General features: G+C 38.3%; 2 protein-coding genes across 3 annotated transcripts in view; one reads left to right on the top strand and one right to left on the bottom strand.

Moving 5' to 3' along the window:
• The window catches only part of CSPP1 (centrosome and spindle pole associated protein 1), a 252,250-nt gene that overhangs the window by 63,143 nt on the left and 167,145 nt on the right, over positions 1-21,962 (top strand). The gene's annotated exons all lie outside the window — the stretch shown is intronic.
• Positions 1,154-18,029, bottom strand: COPS5 (COP9 signalosome subunit 5). 2 transcript variants are annotated; one of them, XM_036102416.2, is made up of 8 exons: positions 17,592-18,029; positions 15,138-15,372; positions 14,041-14,169; positions 13,304-13,369; positions 12,694-12,779; positions 7,758-7,869; positions 3,341-3,489; positions 1,154-1,389 (listed from the first exon to the last, which is right to left on the bottom strand). In XM_036102416.2, the coding sequence occupies exons 1-8, from the start codon at positions 17,732-17,734 to the stop codon at positions 1,305-1,307; spliced, it is 1,005 nt and encodes a 334-aa protein (XP_035958309.1). In that variant the 5' UTR covers positions 17,735-18,029; the 3' UTR covers positions 1,154-1,304. The 2 variants fall into 2 exon arrangements, with proteins under 2 accessions (XP_035958309.1, XP_035958311.1); XM_036102418.2 differs by having other exon boundaries at positions 17,584-17,724.

Here is a 21,962-nt window from a genome sequence, read left to right as displayed (position 1 = left end):
CTGTCGAAGAATGTATTTGGATACTAATGTTAATGGGCTTCCTCATCTTACCAAAGACTACCTCATTGCTAAATCTAATGGAAAACTTTTAGGCGTTGTTTTCCTTGACCTCTTGGCAGCATGTCAAGTCACTGGTAAATTACTTCTTAAAGTTTCTTCTCTGCTCCTGTGGTCTCTTCCTCTGCGGATTTTTGTATTTGATGTTTCCATGATTTGTCTTGTCTTTTCACTCTTCATTTTCTACAAGTCATTTCATTTGTTTTCAGCCAGCCCTCACCCCCAGATCTCTTAACAGTGCTCTTAGAAACATCAATTTCTGTTGTTTAAAACTCTTAACTCTGCATTGCTGTTAGGATAAAGTCCAAAGTGCCTCTGCAGGATCTACCCTCATCTTACCTATTAATCTTTTGCTACTTCTCATGTCCAATTGGACGCTCTCAGGTCTAACTGAGTATCAGTTCTTGAGGGTACTAGGTTCATGCTCTCTACCTCTGGCCTTCTACATGTTGCCGTACTCTCTGCTTATAAACTTGCATTCCCATTATGCTTTTCTGGCTAGTCCTCCTGTCTTTCAAATTTCAGCTTTATGTCAGGTCACTCTTTCAGGAAGCCTACCTGGGTAACTCCTCCTTGGTGTAAATGTTCCTCCTGAGTTTCCCAGCACACTATTTCTCCCTTCATACTAGTATACATAGGTTCTTGTTAACTTAGCTTTAGCCTCCACAGTAGGTTCTGTGAGGACAGGAAGTGGCCTTGTCTATCTTGTTCAGAATATCTGCAAAGTAAAATTTGGCCTATTCAGTAAAGGTACTTGGTAAATATTTGAATGACTAGATAACCTATATTAGGCTCTGTCTTAAGTTATTTAATTTTCAAGAAAATAACTTAAGGTGTGACATGGTTAACATTTCATAAGAACATAAAAACGTTATGTTAAATTATATTTTTACTAGTGGACTACCAAAGAAGGTATAGGCGAATTGAAAAGTGGCTCTGATAATCAGTATGGCAAGTGAAGTGCTGAAATTCTTCGATTTAGATTTAAATTTAAAAAATAAAGGTTCCAATAAATATTTCTTTCTCTTATATTCTAGAACATTAAAGGATCCTAGAAAAATAATGTAACTGCTCCCACAAAATAACAAAAGAACAATTTCATTTTAAAGAGTTTTATTACACAATGTTAATATTCAGGACACTTCAGAGCACCTTATACTTCTAATCAGGTATTTGGTAACTGGTTTTAAAGTGTTACTTGACTATTTTTCTCATACTGGCTTTCAGTCAAAAGTACTACTTAGTGATTAAGAGATGTTAATTTGATTAAACAGTTTATCCTTAATAACCTGAGACATCAATCCATGGATAGCTTCTATGGTAGTTTTACAGCTGTAAAGAAAAAACACATCATAAAATGTCATAAGAACTGAAAACTGTTTTGAACATGCAAGTTCCCTCCCCCCATTTCCATCCTTATACCCCCAATAATGATTTTCAGTTCTATTCATACTCCACAAACTATAATTTACAGTTTACTCTTGTGATTTTTAGCTTTCTGCATGTCTTTTAACCATTTCATTACAGTTGATCCTTGAACAATGTGAGAGTTAAGGGTACCAAATCTTCCACACAGTTGAAAATTCACATATAACTTCCGACTCCCCCAAAACTTAACTACTAATTGCCTAGTGTTAATGGGAAGCTTAACAATAACATAAACAACTGATTAGCACGTATTTTGTATATTACATTATATACTGTACTCTTACAACAAACTAAGCTAGAGAGAAGTGTTAAGAAAATCTACATTTACATTACTGTACTGTATTTATAGGAAAAAACCCCACATATAAGCGGACCCATGCAGTTCAAACCCACATTGTTCAAGAGTCAACTATACTTACTAGAACCTTCACAAGAGAGCAGTATAAAATCTGATATTAACAGTTACTTATCAACAGTTTTGGGAAAAGTTCTATTCTGGAAGGTGACTGAAATTATATATACTTCATCATTATAGACTGATTCTGATCTTACATTAAAATCTTATCATTTATTACTTAGAATTATTAAAAAAGAGATTTTAAAGAATCCTGTGCTTTTTCCTGAAATAATCACAAACAACCTTCAAACAATTAAAAGTCAAAGTCAGTGGGTAAAGGACTTAGATTTTAGAACTGATAAAAAATAAAAAGCAAAAAACAATAAAACCCCACAATATTTAGAAGAGATACAATTCTTATAAAGTTACCCAAAAAAGGTAAATTCTCTACTTGTGTACTACTACTTTTGTCCATCCTACTTTTCTTCTTATATAATTGGAGACATTACCATTGTGAAATTTTTGCTTGCTAAGAAACTGAGGTGTAGATGTAGATAAAATTATAAATCACAAATGATACAAAAATAGATGAGCAAAAACATACACTCAGTGCAGGTACCAAAAATGAGACCTAATACTGAAGAAAGATTTAATTTTATCCAGGCCACTAGCTCTATACTTTCTAAAAACTCATGGAACAGAATAAGATAATTTAACCCAAGATGGCTTCTGCTCCTAACACACTTTACCTTCCCTTCTCCCTTTTCTTTCCTGTTGACCAGTCTGGTTTTTCTTAAGATGGATACCAAGGTATCAGTTTATATAGATGTCAACATAATTTTCCCTTACTCTCTGCCCCTAATTATCACATTAAAGTTCAAACTTTTGTGAAAGTACATGCTATTTAGGTAGTCTTCCCAATCCTCTATGCATCTGAAGGGCTGCCTGATTATTTCATAAGTTATCAGAGAACACATTCCAAGTTTGTTTCTAACAAATTCTTGGTAGTGAAATTTGGGATACTAAATTACTGTATTAAGGATACTTTCAGAAGAATAACTTAAGAGAGATGCAATCATTTTTGTGATATTTAGGGGTTTAAAACTTCATAAAAATGTGAAGTTTGATAAATTTAAGAAATCTTAACATAATCCCTCAAAAGATGATTAAGTTAGAATAGATTTGGATGTTCTTTTGCAGAAGTTTTTTTTTTTTTTTTTTTTTTTAAAGATCCAGTGATGGATTGGTTTTCTTTAGTACACTTTCTAGCTAGATCTAGAAAAGATGACTGGGAGTTTTTCATTACATTACCTAGATCTTTAAGCTTTTAATGTTTTAACCTAAATTTTCTAAGCTAAAATTTGCATTTGACAACTCTTAAAGGTCCCAAGAAATTAATATTCAGGTACCATTCTAGGTTGTAAGTAAGGTGAAACATAAGGAATTTAAATCCTATTATAATGTGCAAATTCTGAAACAAAAAGAACTAGTTAGGGGTAGGAATAGATTAGCTCTTACCTGTCTCTTGTAGCTTTGGCAAGTTTGTCTTCTGACTTTCTGTCATGTGTTTCTAAACCCAACATGAAACTCCCTCGTCCCAGCTGGGCTTCTGACTGTTCTAATTTTTCAGATAAATCAAAGACCTGACCAGTGGTATAGTCTGCATTCTGCAGGGAAAATGGTATTGTGTCAGTGTGTGTGTGCATATATATATATATATTTTAATGTAAATTTTTTTCTATTTAGAACATTTCATTTACAAAGAATTCCACCATGAAATGTAAGTCTGATAGTCACTGAAGTAAGAAATCAAATTTACTTGTAAAAACTGACTCTAAAGTTCAAGCAGTTCAAGTGTAGAGTTTCCCCCCCTTTATAATTTCAAGATTAAATTTGGAATTCTTCTTTTTGACTCATTAAATCTAATACTTGTTATTATGAGAGGCTTTGAAGTACAAAGGCCTGAGTCTCAGTTTTGGCTCTGCTGCAGATTAGCTGGGAGGCCTTGGGAAAACTCCCTTACTTTTCTGTGCCTTTAAGTCATCTTTTGAAAATGGGGGAGAGGACAGTGATAATTTCTACATTAAGGCTATTATGAAGACTAAATTAAATAATGTATATGGAGTAATGTATATAAAGCTCTTAGGACTGTCCATAGCACCTGGTAAAGCCTTAATAATTGTTAGCTAATTTTATTATTTGTTCTTGTTGAAATTTCAGCATTTAATACCAACATTTGTCGGGGCACCTGGGTGGCTCAGTTGGTTAGGCGACTGCCTTTGGCTCAGGTCATGATCCTGGAGTCCCGGGATCAAGTCCCACATTGGGCTCCCTGCTCAGTGGGGAGTCTGCTTCTCCCTCTGCCTCTACCTCTTCTTGTGCTCTCTCTCACTCTCTCTGCTCCCTGTCTCTCTCTCTCAAATAAATAAAATCTTTAAAAAAAAAAAAAAAGAACACTTCCCCCGACCCCGCAAAAAAAAAGCAAACAAACCCAAAAAATAAATAAAAATTACATTTGTCTTAGGTTTTCTGATTATAAAGTTAATAGTTACTGCAGACAATTTGGAAAATGTAGAGTAAAATAAAGAGGAAAGGAAACACCTATAATCCCTCCACTTAGCTATAACCACAGTTATATTTTAGAGTATTGCTATATGCTTGCACACACACCTATATTTGTTAAGCTGTAATACTACATATACTATTTGTCCCTTAATATTTCATACTTTTTAAAAAGAAAAACTTTAACAGTTACATATGTACACTTAAGCATTAAACACTTAAGCATTTTTATGGGTTATCTTTTTTAAAATGTTGTAGTCTAAAATACAAAACAACTTTTCACTAAGATGAGTTATGAAGTATATGTTCCATTTCTTTCCCTTATCTTCAAAAGAAGAGAGTGAAGATTAAACAAATGACTTGGCAACAATTAGTACATTACTCTATTTACTCAATCTGTAAGACAGTGTACATGTTCAATCACCAAACATGAAAAGTTATTTGCTGTCATCATACTCACTACAGAGGGCCCTTTACAATGCTACCAGCTCTTCCAATGATTTTATAAACTGATGATATTTAAAAAAAAAATATTTTATTTATTTATTTTGAGAAAGAGCGTGCACAGGTGAGGGGGGGAGAGGCAGAGGCAGAAGGAGAGAGAGAAGCAGACTCCCGGCTGAGCAGGGAGCCCGATGCGGGACTCGATCCCAGGACTGTGGGATCATGACCTGAGCCAAAGGCAGATGCTTAACCAACTGAGCCACCCAGGTGCCCTAAAATGATATTTTTTAAAGATGCAATTATATTCACTTTGTCTGGATCTAAATGGTTTAGGACACCAAGACATTTTCCCCTCTACAGATTTGAAGAAAAGCTTAAGGTTTGTAGACCACTTCACATTTGGAGGATTTAGCTCAAGCCATAAAAATGTAAGATGGCAGGAACAGGTTATACTATTAAAGTGAAATAAAATGACATCAATTACATTTTAAACACACAGAGAATGAAGAGGGAACTAATTTCTTAAATCAGAAAACTTTTTTCTGGTAGCTTTTAGGTTATATGCTTTAGCTGGAGAAAGAGATGCGCTGAACATACATTTATAGATTTTTTCTTTTCTTTTTTTAAGATTTATTTGGTTTATTTGAGAGAGAGAGGGAGCATGAGAGGGGGGAGGGGCAGAAAGAGAGGAGACGCAGACTCCCTGCTGAGCAGGGAGCCCAATGAAGGGCTCAATCCCAGGACCCTGGGATCGTGACCCAAGCCGAAGGCAGATGCTTAACCGACTGAGCCGCTCAGGAGTCCTATAAATTTTTTCTTAAAATGCTACAATGTACCATATATACAACCACAAAAAAGAAGAAAATATAATTTAACCTTTTCTTGATTATTAATGTCCTCAATATATGCAATGCTGGAAAACAGGGAGAGCCATAGGCTGAGTAGGTAGAGCTGTTTGCCTTTACACAAAGGTTCAGACTGCTCTGGTCTTAGTGTTTTCTCCCTCTGCCATCATGTGTCACTTCTGGTTCTCATTAGTATACTTGCCTCTAAGGAAACAACTCATACAAAGCATTTAGCAGTATATGGCACAAAGGAAGCACTTAATAAATGTTTGCTATAATGATCACTTTCCTTCCTTCTAATTTGCTACTTCTGACTGTTGAGGTTACAAAATAAGAACAGAAAGGCTGCCAGAACTTGATTTAAAATCACAGAAAGGGTTGCCTGGGTGGCTCAGTCAGTGAAGTGTCCAACTTTTGGTTTCAGCTTGGGTCATGATCTCAGGGTTGTGGGACTGAGCCCTCTGTTGGGATCTGAGCTCAGCAGGGGGTCCGCTTGGGATTCTCTCTCTCCCCCTCTGCCCCTGCTCAGGCTCTCTCTCTCTCTAAATAAAATCTTTAAAAAAAAAACAATAAAATCATAGAAAATATGCTCTATGAACAAACAAATGAACCAAACAAAAAATAATAACTTACTGAGGCTTTATTATATGCCAGGCACTTTGTTAACTGATTTATATAAAGAATTTCATTTAATTCTCATGGTACTTAATGATGTAGGTACTATTATCACTAAACTCAAGAAAAGGCTCAGTCTCATTAAATAACTTTCTGAAGGTCACACACAGCTAGTAAAGTTCCAGAGTTGTTTTTGAACTGAGTTTATCTTATACCAAATTTTGTGGTTCTAACCATTATGCTATTCTGTACTATGTGAGGTGGCCTACTTTAAAAAAAGAAAAAAAAAAAACACACAACTGTTCCTGACTAAGCTCTAGATAGAAGCCTGTAAAATAAATATCCTTCTAAGTATGTTAGGTTTTAATGATATATTAGAAAAAATTCAGTAATTTATTTTATCTTATTTTTTGCTGCCCAGTATCTGCTACTTTAAGTTAATGATATTCTGACTTCCTTCTGGGGACAGCCCTTCCTAATTCTTAGTCCACGTGCTCCTGAGTTTTTTCTAGCCCAGCCCAGCAGTGAAGTACTTGCCCTGATACAGCTACTCATGGTGTTCATTCCCTTGGCCACAGGTTTAGGGATGGGCATGCAACCTAAACAAAGCTCAGACACAATGAGGTTTTGCCTGGAGATACGTGTATGTGTATCTTGATCTTCTCTTTTGAATGTGAAAATGGGAGGCTGGGAGGCCTGAAGTTAATGCTGCCATCTTGTTTTCTTTTCCTCCCGCCATGACCCCCCCCTTTTTAAAAAGATTTATTTATTTTAGAGAGAGCCTAAGCGGGAGGGGTAGAGGGAGAGGGAGATAGAATCCCAATCAGACTCTGCGCTGAGTGCAGAGCCCCGACACTGGGCTCAATCTCATGATTCTGAGATCAGGACCTGAGCCAAAACCAAGAATTGGACGCTTAAAGGCAGGCGCCACCCAGGTGCCCCTGCCATCTTGTTTTCATATGAAGCCTAAAACTGAAGCCAACTGATACGAAATCAAAGCTGAGACAGAAAGACCAAGACCTCATAATATTGTTTCCGTGCAAACTTGCTATGCCTGAAGTAAGCCCTATTCCTGGACTTTGTAGCTTAAAAGATTCTCTTTTTTTGTTTAGGCCAGTTTGGTTGGGTCTCCTGTCACCTGTAACTGGGGTCCTACCTGAGACACCTGACACAACAAAAAACAATATTTGTATTTTTCTCTCTGTAAGTCTCTTTAAGGCAGGTGCAGATTTCACCCTCATCTGGCCACTTGTATTTGTCACTTGGACTTGGTCTCAATGGTACATGACATAGATCTTGGCTTGGCCTAGTATCCCAATTCAGCTCTGGTCATGTGCAGAATCTGAGCCCAGCCCTGGTGTCTTGGCCAAGTCAGGTATAGCCTTCCCATGAAAAAGAGTTTCAGATATTAAACAACTTATGTAGCTTAGATAAAATTCATATGCATCCCTTGGGAATACAGTACTTACAGTAAGCAAACTAGAGGAACTCAGCGTATTCACCCAGTATTTATTCCACAAAAGCTCAAGCAATTTGCGATCCAATGAGGATTTGAAATATGAGACTTCTAAGGCATAATATCTATGAAACAAAAGGACAAATTTATAAGTTAAAAAAAAAATTCAACCATATCATATAAAAGTTATGGCCAAATTTAAGTGAATTACATTTTATATCCAAACAGTTATGTTTTAGTTTTTAGTCCAATAGAACAATAGGTAACCATGGTTTCCTTACTCTTCAGAGGTGTGGTTTCAAATCTTCTGTTAACCAAACTTTCTTGTGTTATATTTCTTCCCACTGTAGAGCCCAGAAATTCCCCACAACTTATCAACAACCAGTCAGAACTTCTGAATGACATATGTTTATCCATGTTATCGAGTTCATAAATTCTAGCCAATAGCACATAAACTTAATGAACTGCTTCTCTAGGGTCAATGACAATTTTTGATAGGCTTTTAAAAATACTGAAAATGACATGTGGATTTCCCATTTCTCCCTTTCTAATCCCCTAATTAGGGCCTATTGCTTTTTTGGAAAGCAAACCTTAAAACAGAATCCTTAGAGTCCCTAAAAAAATACTGCTTCTAAAGGTGCCTAATTTGTAATCAGTGAGGCGCAAGAAATATTTGGTTAAATGTACGAAAAACATGTATTTTTGAAGTAATAAATATTTGAATACCTCCCTAGGTTCTGTACATCAGTAGATACAAAGAAACACAAGGGACTTTTTTACCTTAAGGAGCTTATTACTATTTTTAGGGGAGATGTGGTATGAAGCCACAAAAAATTAAATATAATGATATATACTGAATAACAGTAAGTGATGCTATAGTGAGTATATAAAATTAATCATCACCAATTAAATGTTAGAGATAATGAATACTCTCAGTGTAGACAGAATTGCCTGAGAAGCCCCAGGGAGAAGGCAGGCCTGACAGTAACCCTTACATGAGTCTATGGTGTGTTTATGTAGACAGCAAGGAGAGCATTAGGCAGGGAGCATTGACTCACAAATAGGAAAGTCATGAAAGGAATAGTAAGTAAATCACTTTGTCTGGACAGTTAAGCAAAAGCAGAATAATTATGTGAGGGGAACCTAGGAGGCTTTGTTGGGGTCTTATTTGGTGGAAGATATTACGTGAAAGGTTATGAAATTTAAACTTCATGGGTGGGGGGATGGGTTATATAGGTGATGGGGATTAGGAGTGCACTTTGAGCACCAGGTGTTGTATGGAAATGTTGAATCACTATATTATACATCCGAAACTAATATTACACTGTATGTTAGCTAATAAAACTTAATAAAAACTTAAAAAAAGAAATTTAAACTTTATCTTCTAGGTAGTGGGGACTCATGGAAGATGTTTGAGCAGAGCAATGATTGGGCCAAAGAGGTGTTTGAAGAAAGCTGGCTTGTGATAGGATGTGTTTCAGAGGAACTGTAGGCAGGGAGACCACAAAGGATATGACTGCAGTGCAGCAGATGTGAAGAAAGGCTCAAACGCAGGTTAGTGGTGCAAAAGATAAAGACATGTGGACACAATAAGAAATGCTTGTTGATTCAATTCAGGAGTGAGTGAAGAAATAAAAAAGAATAAGAATTTAAGGACATCAGAATTAAGTGAGGGTCTTTTCAAAATTAAGATACCTATGCAGATCTGAAGATGGGTAGGACATAGCTAATGAAATGTGGAAGTGGAACAGTATATTTCTTGAGTGCCTATTATATCCTGGGTGCTTTACATACATTCTCATTTAGTCTTTCCTATAACCATACGCAGAAAGCATTTATTATTCCCAGTCTATAGACAAACGTTCAGAAAGAAAAGACTTTACTCAAAGCCACATAGCTAGTAAGTGGCAGAGAAAGGATATGAAAAGTTGTATCTATTATCAAAAACCTCACAGTTTTATTTTTACATGTAGACTGTAGACATTTAAGAGAGTATTTAACAAGTGAGGTCCCAGGAGTAAGGGAATTAGGTATGGGGAGGGGATGAGGGGCTCAAGTAGAAAGTCAGCTTTAGAAAGGAGGGGGTTGTATCTCTGATACTTGAGGAAAAAAGAGACGAGAGGGTGAATATAGCAATAGATATTTGGATTTATAAAGGATGGAAAATAAGGGAACTCAAACGAAGTTCTAGAATAGAGTTTATGTTTTAAAATTTATGGATCACCTTAATGTAATTACTGTTTTAATTCCATAGGTTGATGCAATGAAATTTTTTGTCTAACATGTAGTGATTAGCTGCAAATCTCAGTAGCAGAGTTGAAAACAAGAAGAACATTCAAAATTACTTGTGGAGCTAAATCCTCATCTTCTGTACAGGAAGTCAATAATAGATACTGCCTAGAACTGAAAATCAAGAAGTAGCACTATCAGCACGTTGTTTGAAGAGATGTGGTAAATACTTACAGGAATAACTATAATAGTTTAAGTGACTGCCTCTGGGGGGATGGGAAAGGGAATGGTACAAAATTGTTATTTTTCATAAGTTTCATTGAACCATTTTACTCTTTAAACCATGTTCCTGCATAACACTGACAACATACAAGCTAACTTAAAAAAAAAAACACTTTGTGTCCTATTTTCACTAAGGTTCTTCAATGTTAAAAACATTTAATATCTACATTATATTCTATGTTTTAAACAGACTTTGGGTGTACAATATGATATGGGATTTAAGGTAGGAAAGAAAAAAGACCAATATAAACTGCACATAATACTTCATCACCAAATAATTTAGGAAATGGATCTATAAGCAGCCTGCCCCAAACCCCTGCTCTTTCAACCTGGCACTATATTTCATTAAAGATTTTAAACAAAAATAAATTAAGCCCCTTATTTGCCCTAGGAAAGAGTTTATTCTCTCTTATTTAGGAATTGATCCTAAGAGAACATCTTTGAATATCCAAGCAATTCCAGATTCAAAATTCTAGGCTCTAGCAATGTAGATAGCTAGAAAGTGGCTATTCTTCCCTGATGGGCTCGTATTTCAGTAAAATAGGAAATGTAGCTTTGTTTGGATACAGAAAGCATAGACTGCCTCAGTCTTTTTTCTTTCAAAAGCTGCTGTTGGTAGTGAAAAAAGTAGTGTAGGTATTAAAGGTATAAGATTTTTCTACTGCTAAAACTCAATATAAATGAAAAAAAAATTGACTATTACTCTGATAAAGTATCACAGCAAAGGTGTTTCCAGGCTTAGGAGGAATTCTCTCAAACTGGAATGGTTTAAATTTTTTTCTTTTTAAAAATTTTTTTCCAATAGGGTAAATTATGTGATTTAATCCCAAGCCTCTAACTGAAAATAAAAAAGAATCTTTTTTTTCCCCCCCAGAAGTATGTCAGGGATGACTGATGTATTTTAAAACTCAATTTTAGAAATTCTAGAATTTTCTAAGAATTTCTGAACAGAAGAATAATAGCAGTAGTAGCACATGGGTAGTCAAGGTAGTCCTAGAAGTTTGTTTAGGAGGTATGGAGAAAAGGGGACTCTAGATAATCATTTAGGTAACTTTTTTGGTGGGGGTGGATGGCCACCCTTCTATGTGCCATGTCTGATTTAAATGTTAGGATACAGCAATGAATTAAGTCTACTGTCATGAAGTTCACATTCTAATGGGATCAATAACAAGGAAACAGAAACATATCAGATGGTGGTAAGTGATATGAAAAATAAAGCAGGGACTGAAACACAGAGTGACTGACTGGAAGGTGTTATATTAGGGTGACCAGTGAACATTCTCTCTGTTAAGTGACCCTAAAACAGATCCTCCATGACTGAAGTAGTTAGTGAGCCACGTGGAAATAAGGAACAATTTTCCCAGCAGAGGGAACAGCAAATGCAAAGGCTCTGAGGCAAAAAGCTGCCTGGCGCATGTGACAACCATAAGGACACCACTATGGCTGGACTGGAGAGAGCAAAGGTTTAGTGATAGGAGATGAGCTCAAAGATAGTAAGGGTCAGATCACATAGGGCTGTGTAGTCCATCATAAGGACTATGGATCTTATTTTTGGTGATACAGGAAATCATTCTGGAGAAGGAGGAATATGATCTGACTTACATTTTAACAGAATCAATTTGGCTGACAAAAGAACTTTAAAAGGGGTGAACGGAAGAAGCTGAAAGACTAGTTAGAAGGCTAGTGCTTTGGTTCAGGCTCCAGAATGTGGTGGGTTGGTCAATGTTCCGTGGCAAGATATATTCAGAAGGAGAAAACTGTTTTCATTGGCTTCTTTAATACTTTTAAAACTTGAGATGTAATTCATATACCTCAACATTCACTATTTTAAAGAAGTATATAATTCACTGGTTTTAGTACGGCTTCTTTAAAATTTGGAGTGAAAATGTTTAGGATGAAGTTTTACTAAATGAGACTTGAGAAGTGCCTGGGTGGCTCATTCGGTTAAGTGGCTTCCTTCAGCTCAGGTCATGATCTCGGGGTCCTGGGACAGAGCCCTGTGTTAGGCTCCCTGCTTGGTCGGGGGGTCCTGCTTCTCCCTCTGCCCCTCCCCCCTGCTCTTGCGCTCTCTTAAATGAATGAATGAATGAATGAATGAATGAATGAAAGAAAGAAACCTGGGTACTTTGAGAGCTTGCAGACATGCTTGTGTCAGGCTGGCTCTGACTACAACTTCTTTCAATTGTTAATTTCATCAATGGGCTAAGTACCTTGTACTTTGATAATATGTATAGTTGTGTGAAAGGCAAATAACAGGTTAGAACAATTATTAATAAAAAATTCAAACATTATCCTAAATTTTATATTCTTACTACAATTTTAAAAGAGATTATGAAATGCATTTCATCTGAAACTTTATTCTCATCTGTAAAATTAGGGGCTTGGACTAAGGTTTCTTACGATGATTGTGGTATGAGATACATTTTAAAATTACTTACTGTTTGCAATGTACACCAAAGTCTTCTATTTTATTAAGTGGGATAGTCTGGTACTCAGAAGGTCCTTCATCAGGGGGTTTGTAGCCCTCAACAAAAATGAAAATAGAAGATTAAAAAACACACACACATGCAGAAAAAACATACGTTCTATGCAGCTTTCCATTTATAGAAACATTAATTCTGGGGAGCCACATATTGAACTTAAATATTCCAGTAAAAAAAGTATATTGCTCATACTCTCCCTCAACCCCATTTGATGGCTGATGGTTGGATCTGGTTTATAGATTCATTTTTCTTGTCCTTAGGGGATGTACACGTATGCTAATATCTATTTCAGATTGCAGGGAAGGAAATAGATATATTTAGCTTGTTGTCTAGTACCTGTCAGAATGCCATGGGCACACAGATACTTATTAACAAATGAAAACTGCTTTCTTAGCAATATATAGCGCAAACGTGTTGTCTTTTGCTAAAGACAATTTGTGTTGGTTGACTGCTATTTTGTAAATATTATCAAATTGTTTTAGGACAAAACAAGATATTAACCATAACATGACTTTAAAAATAAGTCATTTAAAAAATTATAAGGGCTTTGAATTTTAAAAATTACCTTTGGGTATGTCCTAAAGGCTCCAAGATTCACTTTTCCTGCAGATATTGTTCTTGTTGGGTCAATCTACAAGAAAGATATATTTACTATCTGCTGGTTATAAAACTGTTATATACTTCCATTTGTTTAAACGTTAAACTTAGAAATACATATGTATATATAAGACTATGCATGCATGCACACAAACACTGAATAAAATAACCAAATAGGAAAAAATAATTGGAAAAGAAGAACCAAACCAAATAACATAAAAGCTGAATAAAGTGGGTAAGTATAGAATTCTCATAGTTAATTTAGAAATTAGATCTAGTTATTATACCATTTTAAGAATGTTATTTAAAGATTTGCTCATCTCTTTTTCAAAAGTTTTCTTTTACTAGATGAACAATTTCTACCTTTCTCATAGTAACCTGGATTGCATCTAAACCACACTGAGCATAGCAAGAGCTGCTCTAGCAATTTCTGACTTAACTCAATTCAGTCAACATTACTGAATGTCTACTATGTGCAGGGAACTGAGACATAGGTGCTGTGATCACCCTCATCTTACAGAGTGGGGGAAGAGTTGCAGAGAGGTTAAGTAACTTGTTTGAAGTCCCAGCTTCTAAGAGGTGGAATTCAGATTCAATCCTAGGCATAATGACACCAGATTGTTCTACAATTTTTATTTCTCTGTATACCTGCTTTAATAAATCTTCATGAAGAACTTAATTAAGACTGGTTGCAAAAATACTTACTACTACTGCTACGAATGGTTCCTGGAACTGCTGATTGAGCATCTGCGTACTAACATCAATCCCAGAAAGCCAGCAGCCATAGCCAGGATGGCTGTGATACCAGCCAATTGCATTTTCAAGGCGGCCAACCTAACAAAGAGGGCAAAGAAGATTGAGGATTCTGTTTAATCTTAGAGACACTTGTCATTTGTCTGCTTATATAGCATTATGGTAAAATGAAAGCATGCAGAATAGTGGATAGCATATGCTGCTTTCAGGTTAAAAAAAGATTATTTTGAATAGGTAATACCCAAAGTATAATACCTAAAACTTCAGGCATAAAATTAACAAGATACAAGTATAGTAAGGTTATTCAGTCTGCTTCCTACTTGTTCCCCTCAACTATCCAGTTTCTCAGCCCAGATGTTAACCACTATAACTGCTGCTTATATACCTATCTTGCAGACATATTCTTTGCATATATGTAGATTAAGAGAAACACACACAATGGCATACCACAGACAGTGCTCTACACTCTGCTTTTTCAACTCAACACAATATTGTGGGGTTTGTTCCAAGTACATAAAAAAATAGATAACTACTTTTTATTTTTATTTTTCTTAAAGGCTGGCTTGCAGTTCATTGTATGGATATACCATAATTTATTTAATCAGTTTTATACTCAGGAACATTTAGGTTGTTTCCAAATTTTTGGTTTTAAACATACATCTGATACTGAGTGTGAAAATTAAAAAAAAATTTTTTATGAGATATGGATATATAGTATTGTATTAGTTCAGGTGTACACCATAATGATTCAATATATGTATATATTGCAAAATGATCACCACAAGAAATGTAGTTAACATCCATCACCACACATTAGGTACAACTTTTTTTCTTATGATGAAAACTTTTTCTTATGATGAAAACTCTCTTGAGTATGAGAATTTATTAAAAAAAAAAAAATCCATGCTAACCTTTTACACATTTTACATAGAAATTGTTGAAAATAAAGTATAAACTTTATGTAAAGAGGATAGTTTTAAGTTTAGAAACTCAAGAGTCACGACGAGACTCTTAATTTAGAGTTACTGAACTTTAAGAAACATTTTTACCTGTTTGGCATTTTCTATATATGCAGCCATGTACTCATATGCAGCAGCCTGAGCATTTACTCGGGTTTCAGTGCCCTCTACAGGCAAAGCAAAACTGTCCATAATGATCATGGTTTCACCATCCACCTTTCCCAGCATTAAGCCCATCACTTCCAAGTTGCCTCCTGATCTGGCATGCATCACCATTTTCAGTAGAGCCAATGCTGAGATTTTGCAGTACTTAAAGTAATGGTGACTACAAAACAAAAGCACAGTGTAATTAACTTATATAAACACAATTTCAAAGCCAGTTTTTGTAAAGATAACAAGTTTGAGGGAATTTACAGTGATGGGAAGGGGAGAAAGAGTGTAGAATATGGGAAAGAAAAAGGAAGTAGAGTTCCTGCAGGGGATAGGAAATGATAAACATGTCAGGGTCCTGCAAAGTATTTCCTTTTAGGGGAAGGGAAAAGTATGAAATAATTTTTTAAATATGCTATTCAAGTAGATAGAAATTACATGACCAGTTCAATAGACTTTTTCTCAATTAATTTTGGAATCACCAAATCTGATTCTGACTCTACTTGGATGGTTGTGCCTAAAGATTTTCAGGCCTAACTTTCTCGCCTAATGGTTCCAAATGTGGGCTCTGACATCCATCTGCTTAGATTTGAGTCTGCCATGCCATGCTAGCTGTAGCCTAGAGACAACCACTTCATGTCTGTGCCTTAGTTTCCTCATCTGTAAGTAGGAATATTTCACAGATTTGTTAGGAGGAAATAAAGTAAGTGAAATAATGTATATAAAATGCTTAGCATACTGCCTAACACATATTAAAACTTTGTAAGTGCTAGCTGTTATTAGCCTTAGCCCATCTTTTATAGTACTCTCAAATAACAGTGTGTTGTTTCTTTCTGTGCTATCAGCCTCAAAATTGAAAATGTAGCTCTAATATCTTTACTTCTGCTTCACTGTTTCAAAGTTTGTCATATGGAGATGTGACTAAACTACTCTTGAATAAAATTACATTTTCTGTCTCACTGATGCAGCCCAAGACAGCTAGGATGAATATAATCAGAGCCACAAAAAAGCAAGCAGACAGTTTTCAAATATTTAATAGGCTACAGCTACCTTAAATGCATAATCTGTTATAGAGGTAAGCAGACAAGCAGTTTTTAATAACATGGTCAATCAATGTCTCTGAGAAGCCCCTACCTCCCCCCCTTTTTTTTCCTGAGAAGCCTTTTTAAGATGTCTGCCCACAGATTTAAATCACAACTGAAAAATATGGAGACCTGGTCTTGGGAGTCAAGACATGAATTAAAATCTTGGCTCCTTCATTTACTGGGAACAAGGAAAAAAAAGATAGTTATTGTGCTCCCATTACATACACTGTAGGCCCTTTTTAATATATTATCTCATCTAATCTTTATGACATTACTAATAGGTAGGTCTTAATTCCTTTTTACAGATAAAAAATGAAGATACATAAATTCCTAGGGCCAGTCAACTAGTGACAGTTATGAGGTTGAACTTCAGTCTATTATTCACTTAAAAGTTCACTGCCTCAGTGTGATCATGAAATAAGTTACTTACATTCGCTTGTTATTTGCAAAAAAGGAATGAAAACAGTACTGGGCTGTCATGTAGATTAAATAACATATGGAAATTCCTAGTTCAGTGCTCAGCCCATATTAAATAATTGATAAACATGCTGAATCTGAATACTGACTGAGAAAGATGGAAGAATGGTTTTATGTTGACCACTGCTGTCCTTTCTACCTCTCCATTTGACAGACTATGCTCTTTTTACTCTATAGGGAATACAATCGGCTTTCAGGAAAGGGTAAATGCTGTGGGTAAAGAGTCCTTGACTTGTTATTATTCCCAGAGACACAGGGCTTTTGCTAAGGAGCAAAGAGCTTTAAACTCTTGTTGATAAAATTCCTAGCTCTTGAGAACTGGTGGAGTAACGTTTTGGGAGACTGGGTGGAGCCTAGTTTCTGAAACACTTATCAGCAATCAACAATCAATTATAGATCTCTAAAAGATGGCTCATAGTTATTTTAGAGACCTGGGCTGATTTAGTTTTTGAAGACAGGTGCAGTCTCCAGTCTGAGATAAGCTGAAGGTCCTAGCAAGGTGTAAATCGACACAAGGCTTAAGGCAGGGTGTGTAGCATATATATGACAATACAGATACTGAGAAATGAGAAATGAGAATCGCTTGTCCTTTTCCTCTTACATCCTCTGGAGGCAAATGGGTTAGAGACAGAAAGGGGAGTCGAAGCAAGCCCCAGGAGAGGGGTTTTGGCTCTACGTGCGGAGACAAAAGGACCAAAATTTCTTGGGCGCATATTCTTCTCCCTGCCCATGAAAACACAAACTCTCCACCTTCTGCACTCCCACTCCCCCTGGGTGTCCTAAAGTCCCGCCGCCCCTTCCCTCCCCTGCGTCTCGCCAGGGACCTCCTCACTCCTTAGTCCAGGGCTTCGCCGCCAGTATTTCTTGCTGCTGTTTCTTGTCGTATTTGTAGATTTCATCGATACTCTGGGCTTCCTGCATGTTGTTGGCCAATTCCCAGGTTTTCTGAGCCATACCACTCCCGGACGCCGCCATCGCCGAGGAATCGGAGAAGTTGTCGCCTCCACAACCAAGACGCAACTTTACCTCGCTAGGTTCCCGGGTGTGGGCTTCGGACCCTTCCCACCACAGGTGCAAACTCGTACTAGTCTCTCGAGGCAGCCATGACACCTAGAACCGGAGGTGAAGTCGGTACAGACCATTCGGGGATGGCGGGAGCGCTTCCGGGATGACACGATATAAACAGCAGTTACATAATAGAGACAGAGGAATCTTCTTGTGGTTGAAATGAGAACATATTATCGTAGAAAATTATATGTGTGAATAAGGACAAACACGATGATTGGGTATGAGAATGGTATAGCCTTCCGCACCGGAAGAAGGGCATGTTAACGTTATGCCAGAAACTGGAACCGGTCCTCTTTGTTCGTACTGCGCAGGCTCGGCCTCCGCCATGTTAAAAATGGGTAGATCTTTAGGCTGTGATGGGAAAAAAAACCTGTTTTTATGTGGGTGTAGGTACCATAAATAAAATGTTTGTTGAAAGCCTAAAAAAAAGGATGTTTGTGAGAAACTTGAGATATAAGTAGTTCTGGACGCAGGTTGAGACGAAGATAAACATGGTATCCTAGTTTACTTCCAGATGAGTCACTGCACATGCGTAAAATTCTGTGGCCTCTTGGTTTGGCACTACGCTTCTCTAGAGGGGAGTTCTCTGACATTCCAAGGAAGCTGTGGAAACTCGTGGGAGGCTACGATCGTGTCTTTTGTCGTGTTTGTAAAAATTAATATCTATATGAGCTAGCTAGTGTTGCGAAATGACCGGTACCCGATTCTTACAATTAGTTTACGGTTTAATCTTCAGCATAGCTCTGTGAAACCTCTTCCTGTCCCCGAGGCCAAATTAATCTCAGCAACTTTTCTACCAACAGTTAGTGCAATGCTTAATTATTTCACTTATTTGCTTGTTTTATTTGCTTCCCCTCCATTCCCCAGCTAGATTCTAAGCTCCAAAACCTAGGAACCAGTCTGTGTTCCTTGTTTTATCCCTAACACCTAACATAGATGTTCAATAACTTTTTTTTTTTTTTTTTTGCCTGGAGTCGAGGAAGAAGGGGAAGAATAGCATCACAGCTCACCTCTCCAACTTCATCTTTAATCACCCCGAAACTTTGGATATGTGGTCAGCATTGCCTAAATACTCTCCGCTGGTGGTTGTGTTGTCTTGTTTTGGCCTGGGAGCTCAAATTAATCTTTAAAAACACAGCTCAGTGATCTCTACCATGAAATCTTTCTTGACTTCCTCCGCTCTCCAGGAATGATTCCTTTCAGGTGTCTCTAAACGTCTGTAGGTGGTTATATAACTGTTACATTAATAATGTATTTGTTTACTTGGAATTTTTTCTTTCCACTGTAATCTTTAGAGTTCAGGACACTGCTCTGAGTTGTGTCCTCCACTTCTAGTACGGTATGTGGCAAATAGTTAAAATAAAAACATTAGAATGATCGAATCCACACTCCTGCCTGCAGTTTTGACATTAACTTCCGTTTGAAGAAAATTTTTTAAAACCCTCTTACAAAGTAATTTAGGATAAAGGATTCTTAGTTCCACTCTCTTGGGAAGCTAGAGATCTCTTTTCTAGTGGTGGCACATGGCCACTAAGTATTGGAGTGAACCGAATATGTTGAAATTAGTAGTAAAAACCCAGGACAGAATGTTACCAGACTTCTAGGAGAGGAGAAATACACAGGAGAGGTATGCCAACACTTTTTCTCTCACTGCCACCCCTACCCTTTTTTCTCTCCTGCCGGCTGGGGCTTGGAAGGTTTGGAGGGGCTAGAATCGATTTAGCTTGGGAATTACTTCCCATGGTTTAACAACAAACTAGGTGGCCGAGTATCCACCTACGTGTAGGCGAGCCTGCTTTGCGGCCTCCGGGGCGACAGGGGGCGTCCCGATCACGCAACCTTACCCCCGCGGCCGTAGTGGGGGCGGGGCCGCGTTCGTCCGTTGGGGAAGGGCGGGCGGAGGGCTTGGCTTAAGAGGCGGAGCAGGGCCGGTCGGCTTGTCACAGTGTTCCCGTGCTGGGCGGCCGTTGCCACTTCTTTGGCCCGCGAAGTTCTTCTCTTGGGCGCTGTGCGTCTTCCCCAACGCAAGCCCGCTCTCTTGAGTAAGCGTTAGTCCACCACTGGTGGGAAGCGGCCCTGGCGGGGTGTGGTCGGGGGGGAGGTGGTGTCCCAGGGTTGGGTTCGCGGCCCCGGGGCAGGGGCGGGGGCTCCCTGGGTGTGGAGGTCTCACGGCGGCCACGCTGGCCGCGGCGCGGGACTTACGGGGTTGGGAGGGCGGGGGTTCTCTGCCGGGTGAGGTCTCTCGGACGCCGGGCTAGGGGCGGTGCCCAAGTTATAGGGTTGAGGTCGGGGTCTCGGGGCTTCAGGGCTGGGGGCGGTATCCGAGGTACAGGATCCTGGTCCGGGTCTCGCAGCAGTTCGGCCGGGGGCGGTGCCTGGTTCCCGGGGACGAGGGTTCCAGGGGTCTCGCCGCTGCATGGTGGCTCGGGGGCGGTGCCCCGGTTACGCGGTCTGGACTTTGGGGCCCCAGCAGCCACCGCCGCCTTGGGTGCTGTGGAGACCCGGTTGCCTGACGACGCGTTGACGCTTCCTAACGGGGCCGCCACCCACAGCTCTGCCGCGTGCCTTCCCTCCCCAACAGCCCGCTCTCCGCTGCTGGGCTAAGCCTCCTGGAGCACTTTTCCTTTGCTTGGTGCTGGCTAATGGTTAACGTTTATTGCGTGTGCGCTCGGCGCGGTTCTGAGCGCTTTGCTTTGGAAGTGAAATTTATTTAATCACCACAGCCCTGTGAAGTTGGTGCTGTTAATACCCTGTTTTCCTTGAGCTCGAATCTCTCCTAATTGCCTTCCTGTTAGGATTGTTAACTGGGATTGGGATCCAATTTTCAGTAAATGTTAGCAGTGGGACTCATTTCTTGAAGTTGGCTCTCAGATTTTAGGATTCAAAAGTTTACCTTCATTTCCGGGAAGCAAACCAACACGTAGTTTACGAAAAGACCTCGGAAAATGGCAAGAACATAATAGCAACCAATATAGGTTTGTAAAAAGCCATATATCCTCAGAGAGGTTCTATTTTATATGAAAGAATGGCATGTCATGTTGACAAAAGGGAATCCCACGTAAACTAGTGGGATGCTGCTTTCTTTTCTGCATATTCTCACTAGGAGGACACGGACTCTGGTGGTTAAATAGCTGCTTAAAATCATCCCCAGGGATGAAATTTTAGGTCTCCGTACAGATGGTTTAAATAGGATAAATTGAAACAGGATGGTTTCAGCACATTTTTACTCAAATGAAGTTCTCAGATAAGTGTGATTTATTACAAACTTTGAGCAGATTTCAGATTATTCTTTTAACATTCTGACTTGCGTTTCCACTGCTATACTGAGTGTGAGGCAAAGGTGTTTGAGCAAGTGTTCTGGCAATTTTGCATGACCCAAAGACCATCTAATTTATGCTAGTGTTATTCATCACCATTAGTGATGTAAGTTGCTAAAGGACTTACCAGACTTTTATGTATTCACTCTATCTGTACCCTAACTCTCAACCTTCCTCTCTCCTCCCAGTTACTTGTTAACAACATTTAGAGGGATTTGTTCAAATTTGGGTGTGCCCATGGAAGCACAGTGATGATGTGGATGTCATCTGCCAGGAAAAAAAGATTAAGTACTTTTCATTTGGTGGAAAGATCTCTGGAAGGATGGGAAATGAGATACATTGTTCTGGTTCACCTCCTCCCTTCTCTTCTAAGACTCTCAAAGGCTCCTCCCTGCATGCCATGGACATATGTTATCACTCTCTGCTATTCTGTCTTCAGCCCTGTTCTCCCACTCTAAGGTCTCTTTTTCAAAGCAACCTTTTCTCCTATAGCTGTAATGATCATTTAAAAAACCTACTAAACCTTCCCCCCAACCCCCACTCCTGTCGTGCACTCTATTCTGAATTCCAGACATACTCAAGTTGTTTTCTTCATATTGCTGCTGGATCCTTTTTGGGTATTTCACATCAGTCCCTAACCCCAAGTTTGGCCAGATGTAGCCATGTGACATGGGGCATTATCTTGTCTAAATCTGAGGGCAGGGTCCATATCTTATACTTTCCATCCCCCTAGCATCTGAATAATGTCCTCCTAAGAGAGGGGAGTATTTTCTGTTTTTTTATGCTTCCATAGTGGGGAGGAAATTTACACTTCACTC

This window comes from Halichoerus grypus, chromosome 5 (assembly GCF_964656455.1).
Source record: "Halichoerus grypus chromosome 5, mHalGry1.hap1.1, whole genome shotgun sequence".
NCBI classification, from domain to species: Eukaryota; Metazoa; Chordata; class Mammalia; order Carnivora; family Phocidae; genus Halichoerus; species Halichoerus grypus.
Note: the sequence above shows the minus strand (reverse complement) of the source record. Positions and strands in the feature narration are given on the sequence as shown.